The sequence below is a fragment of the Coregonus lavaretus genome (assembly GCF_964263955.1).
Source record: "Coregonus lavaretus genome assembly, chromosome: 19".
Classification (NCBI taxonomy): domain Eukaryota; kingdom Metazoa; phylum Chordata; class Actinopteri; order Salmoniformes; family Salmonidae; genus Coregonus; species Coregonus lavaretus.
Genome location: NC_140006.1, coordinates 4,339,157 through 4,345,632, shown reverse-complemented (window position 1 = coordinate 4,345,632; position 6,476 = coordinate 4,339,157). Strand labels below are relative to the sequence as shown.

The window sequence follows — 6,476 nt, the reverse complement described above, 5'->3', positions numbered from 1 at the left end:
AGAAGGATGATAGGAGTACATATTGGCATGGTTTTGTAGCGCCTTTACATTTCATTTTAATCTTTGTTTTTAGCCTTCTTAATCTGCCTTTTAATAATCTGTTGTATTTATTATAATATCAAACTCAGATTTGAGTAAATCCTTTTCCTGTAATATTTAACCCCCCAATCAACAGCTACTGTCATCATACAACCCAGTTTACAAATGTATTATGTCTGTCAAGAGTTATAGAGGCATCAGATTGGCCTTTAGCAGCCCACTATGTGCATAGCCCCTCCTCTCCACGCACGAGTGCGTACTGCGCTTGATGCAGAAGCTTGTGGATTCGAATTCTCACAGGTTATGCATAACAAGTTAGAGAAAGAGCAGTTTAATGGCATATTTTCAGTAAACGCAAGAAGGCGAAAACTAGGTAGAGCATTCACTTCATTTACAGAGATTGTACGTAGCTGAATATAACTCTTAAAGCCAGCGGCTGTGGAATAGCTGCGACAGAGACCCGGTTTGTGGCATTCAATGAAGAAGCAGACATACAGTATGCAATGCAGCCATGACAGGCAAGAGTAAGACCGCTGTGAAGACACTGGAAGATTTAACGCTCGATTCTGGTTATGGTGGAGCCGCGGACTCCTTCAGGTCGTCCAGCGTGTCGCTGTGTTGCTCAGACACGAAACTGTCATACGCGCATGGGGGCAACTGCTGGCATTTGACCGAATCTATGCACAGCCGACACAACAGCTTGGACACGGTCAACACAGTCCTGGCGGAGGACACGGATATCTTGGAGTTGTGCAGCCAGTGCGCCAAGCTTCCCGAGCTGGAGGACGTGCCATGGAGTCTCAGCGAGGTGGAGTGCGCACTCAGGAAGGAAGTGGAGCTATGTGTGGGGAGCCCATCACAAGAGGTCCTGGCCAAGCTCTCAGCACTGGTCAGCCGGGCGTTGGTGAGGGTCGCCCGGGAGGCTCAGCGGCTCAGTCTGCGCTATGCCAAGTGCACCAAGCACGAGATCCAAAGCGCCATCAAGGTGGTTCTCTCCTGGACCATCTCTGTCAACTGCATCACTGCGGCACTAAACGCACTTTCGCTCTATAATATGAGCACTGGGGATAAATTCAGCCGGGGCAAGTCAGCGCGGTGCGGGCTCATCTTTTCTGTTGGACATTTTTTCAAGTGGATGGTTGAGAATCGGGTGGCACTCCGGGTCCACGAGCACGCGGCTATATACTTCACCGCCTGCGTGGAGAGCCTGTTCCGTGAGATATTCAGCCGAGTGCAGCGGAGCGCGCTCATCAAGAAGGACAACGGCACCTCCACATTTATGCTCGAGACCCTAGAACAGGCCATCAACAATGACTCGGAGATCTGGGGTCTGCTGCAGCCCTACCAGCACCTCATATGTGGGAAGAATGCAAGTGGTAAGACAAACAAAATACATGTTGCTCATTTTCTGTTGACGGAAATGTGTCCTGGGTGGAATCGGATGCATTCTATTCGGTTTTTCGTTGGAAACTGGTGGTTTCAAGCTGAATGTACTTTGTTGACCACATCGTTGGCACAGTATCTTTGTTTCTGTTTGGATTACTCTACTGGTAGATCTACCAGTGCGTTATGGGATATAGGGATCTGCCGGTCAGAGTCTGTTTGTAGCATTGGCCCTTGCCGGCGTTGTTGAATGTTGTGAATACCTGGAGTCGATGGACTGTTTTGCAGAGTTGACTACATAAAGCGTATTTGAATGACGTCATTCATAATTGAATATTTTGATAGAGGAACAAAATCTACATCATCACGCACAGATTCTTGGTTCATAAAATGAATTTGTCAGCCTAATTATGTCATGTTAACCTTCTTTTTATATTTTTTTACCTATTTGCCAAAGTTAGGGTACCTGGGGTAACTAGCCCCCTGGGGTAACTCCCCTCCTCCCTGTAATTCACAATAAGACCATAAGATGTCATAATTATTTTCCCAACACTTTCCCTGGCTGCCACTGCTCTTGCTCAACAACATGCCCTCTGTGTCATTACAACTTTGAGATATTTCAACAAAACGAATGCGGTAAATTGATCAAAAAAGTTTATTTTGAAAAAGTTGTAGATGTATTCCAATGAAGTTAGATTGAATATATATTTTTTTAAATATAAAAGTAGGAAAACCTTGAGAGAAATGTAGATCATTGTTGAGTAAAGTAGTAATATGTTGGATGAGTGTGTTGGGGGCAACTCACCCCTTTATGGTTATGAATGTGTTTCTACCTGTCATTTAGACAAAAACTAGCGCTAACTGGGCTAGTCAATGCTAACTTGCTAGTGCTAGCTAGCAACCTTACTCCCAGATCGTCTGATGTAAAATTCATTAAAAAGATAACGTCACTTATTTGTAGTTGTAAATGTTTCCACTAGTGACTGATAGCTTTACAGTTAATGTTACTTTACAGCATTTGATGTCATATAGCTAGATACATTTTTAAGAGAGCTTTTCAATTGGCATCTCTCCCCCTGTTTTCAGTCACAGGTGGGGACTGGATTAGATGTGAGCAGTGCAGTGCAGGAGGTGGGCTCATGAGTTATGCTCCAATTTTACTGGGGATAGCTTTAATGGTGACCTATTTACAAATTAAAATCGTGCAATAGCAGAGCATAAGAGATTTGCCACATCAATGTTACGTTATTGTTATTAATTGTTACTCCTGAGTGGCGCAGTGGTCTAAGGCACTGCATCACAGTGCTAACTGTGCCACTAGAGATCCTGGTTCGAATCCAGGCTCTGTCGCAGCCGGCCGCGACCGGGAGACTCATGGACGGCGCACAATTGGCCCAGCGTCGTCCAGGGTAGGGGAGGGAATGGCCGGCAGGGATGTAGCTCAGTTGATAGAGCATGGCGTTTGCAACGCCAGGGTTGTGGGTTTGATTCCCACGGGGGGCCAGTATAAAAAAAATAATAATAATGTATTCACTAACTGTAAGTCGCTCTGGATAAGAGCGTCTGCTAAATGACTAAAATGTAAATGTTAATTGTTGTATTCCAATGTTATTAGTTATATTCATATTTTAATGAATTTTGCTCCTGAATGTCATTTTAAAATCTTGCATTATTCAAATCCATATTTAGTGCAATTGTACATCATGGATTGTATGGAAAAGGAACAACAAAGAAAATTAATGTGCAGGTGAGTTAGAGGGACTTTACATCAAATCTCCTCATAGTGTGGATATTAATGGTGACATGTGCAACACCATATCCCCCTAATTTGATTTAAATAATAAACTAGTCTTAGCATTTAAGTATTACTTACTAAATAATTTCTAAATAACACTGATTTAAACATGGATTTTAACACTTGTGAAACCCTATCGCATAATCTTCTCCCGGGGTAACTGGCACCACTGGACATCTGCTGGTCCACAATGAATAGCAGCGTGTGATTATCAGAGACGTTTTTTTCTCTCCACTGTTTTCATCAAAACTCTGTGGTGCAGCGGTAAGTCATTGGCTTTTATAGCCTATAATCAGTTGGAATACCAGTTTAGCATCTTACATAATGCTTCCCTTTTTTTCCCCCCTTCAAGTTGACTCGTTTTCAAAAACTTAATCTAGGGCATTATTTAAGATGCTTAAGACAGAAGCTTATACTATACAAAATACATTTGAACAGTGTGATTTCACATAAAACGATTTTCCAACTACTGTGTCTTTAATGGGATTGAACCTCCTACCCTCACGTCCTTGAATGTTTAATATTTCCCTACTCTACCTGCAAAGCTACCGGTCAGAACTTTTAATGCAATATCCTAACTATCAGAGGGATCTCGCATTTTGCAACACACTGAAAAAGCACGTGATCAAACTAAGTCATTGATGATGTACTTCACGCATCGGCACACTGTTCGAAGTTAGCTGCTTAGCGATTCAACGTATGCCTTGGAGCTCTGGTATCAAACGTAACATCACTACCAACTGGAAACATTGAAAATGGTTCCTTGAGGATCTCCAGGGTTCCTCGAGTCACCACTAATTCTAAGAGTGTGGGTATTTCCCCATGTGGCTCAGTTGGTAGAGCATGACATTAAACTTATCAGATTACACAAACTCCTGATGTTAAAGTTTAAAAACAGGTACTATTTAAAAGAAAGAAAAAATTACAATAAAGCATATTCAGAATGGTTCTATATAGAACCCTTCTTGCCTTGCAAAAAATCAAAAGAACACTTTCTTCCATAAATGTTTCTTGGGATGAAAAAGGTTCTAGGTAGAACTCTTTGCCTTCAAAAAGAGCATATACAGTAAGGGAAAAAATTATTTTATCCCCTGCTGATTATGTATGTTTGCCGACTGACAAAGAAATGATCAGTTTATAATTTTAATGGTAGGTTGATTTGAACAGTGAGAAACAGAATAACAACAAAAATCCAGAAAAACGCTTGTTATAAATTGTTACAAAAATGTTATAAATTGATTTGCATTTTAAATGAGGGAATTAAGTATTTGACCCCCTCTCAATCAGAAAGATTTCTGGCTCCCAGGTGTCTTTTATACAGGTAACGAGCTGAGATTAGGAGCACACTCTTAAAGGGAGTGCCCCTAATCTCAGTTTGTTACCTGTATAAAAGACACCTGTCCACAGAAGCAATCAACCAATCAGATTCCAAACTCTCCACCATGGCCAAGACCAAAGAGCTCTCCAAGGATGTCAGGGACAAGATTGTAGACCTACAAGGCTTGTAGACCTACAAGGCTTGTAGACCTACAAGGCTTGTAGACCTACAAGGCTGGAATGGGCTACAAGACCATCGCCAAGCAGCTTGGTGAGAAGGTGACAACAGTTGGTGCGATAATTCGCTAATGGAAGAAACACAAAAGAACTGTCAATCTCTCTCGGCCTAGGGCTCCATGCAACATCTCACCACGTGGAGTTGCAATGATCATGAGAACGGTGAGGAATCAGCCCAGAACTACACGGGAGGATCTTGTCAATGATCTCAAGGCAGCTGGGACCATAGTCACCAAGAAAACAATTGGTAACACACTACGCCGTGAAGGACTGAAATCCAGCAGCGCCCGCAAGGTCCCCCTGCTCAAGAAAGCACATATACAAGGCCATCTGAAGTTTGCAAATGAACATCTGAATGATTCAGAGGAGAACTGGGTGAAAGTGTTGTGGTCAGATGAGACCAAAATCGAGCTCGTTGGCATCAACTCAACTCGCCGTGTTTGGAGGAGGAGGAATGCTGCCTATGACTCCAAGAACACCATCCCCACCGTCAAACATGGAGGTGGAAACATTATGCTTTGGGGGTGTTTTTCTGCTAAGGGGACAGGACAACTTCATTGCATCAAAGGGACGATGGAGGGGGCCATGTACCGTCAAATCTTGGGTGAGAACCTCCAGCCAGGGCATTGAAAATGGGTCGTGGATGGGTATTCCAGCATGACAATGACCCAAAACACACGGCCAAGGCAACAAAGGAGTGGCTCAAGAAGAAGCACATTAAGGTCCTGGAGTGGCCTAGCCAGTCTCCAGACCTTAATCCCATAGAACATCTGTGGAGGGAGCTGAAGATTCGAGTTGCCAAACGTCAGCCTCAAAACCTTAATGACTTGGAGAAGATTTGCAAAGAGGAGTGGAAAAAAATCTCTCCTGAGGTGTGTGCAAACCTACAAGAAACGTCTGACTACAAGAAACGTCTGACCTCTGATTGCCAACAAGGGTTTTGCCACCAAGTACTAAGTCATGTTTTGCAGAGGGGTCAAATACTTAATTCCCTCATTAAAATGCAAATCAATTTATAACATTTTTGACATGCGTTTTTCTGGATTTTTTTGTTGTTATTCTGTCTCTCACTGTTCAAATAAACCTACCATTAAAATTATAGACCGATCATGTCTTTGTCAGTGGGAAAACGGACAAAATCAGCAGGGGATCAAATACTTTTTTCCCTCAATGTATTAAAATGGGTAGCAATTTTATGACACTCGACTGCGTTACAAGAGGATCTTATAAAAGTGTTTCAAATGTCATTGTCAGGACGAGAGGTAAATAATTCAGCACCCTCATGCATATTTTAAGATTTCAAATGACAAGTTATCAAACCCGTTCACAGGACTGGTTAACTCTGAAGACTTATTTGGTGTCTAGAGAGTTAGGTAGATCAGCCTTTGGTTTCCTTGCATGTTAAATGATCTACAATGCACTTCAAAATGTGTGCCTCTAGGGCATGTCAGACAGTGGATAGGGGACCTCTGTTGTTGTGTATAATAACATGTATTAACTTTTTTAGGGGGTAGATCAGTTTTAATATTGCAGATAGATTGTGGCTTCCATCAATGTAATTATCTGCATCATTTCCAATCGTGTGTGTGTGTGTGTGTGTGTGTGTGTGTGTGTGTGTGTAAATAAACTCAGCAAAAAAAGACATGTGACTAACAGAAATTTAATAATGTGTCCCTGAACAAAGGGGGGGGGGGGGGGGTCAAAA

General features: G+C 42.4%; 1 protein-coding gene across 1 annotated transcript in view; it reads left to right on the top strand.

Annotated features, from left to right (window-relative positions):
* The first annotated feature begins 340 nt into the window (after positions 1–340).
* The window catches only part of LOC311146884 (ankyrin repeat and BTB/POZ domain-containing protein 3-A-like), a 294,967-nt gene continuing 288,831 nt past the window's right edge, over positions 341–6,476 (top strand). Inside the window, exon 1 of the mRNA XM_084183500.1 lies at positions 341–1,415. Within this exon, the coding sequence (XP_084039626.1) occupies positions 551–1,415 (865 nt within the window). The 5' untranslated portion in view covers positions 341–550. The remainder of the gene's footprint in view (positions 1,416–6,476) is intronic.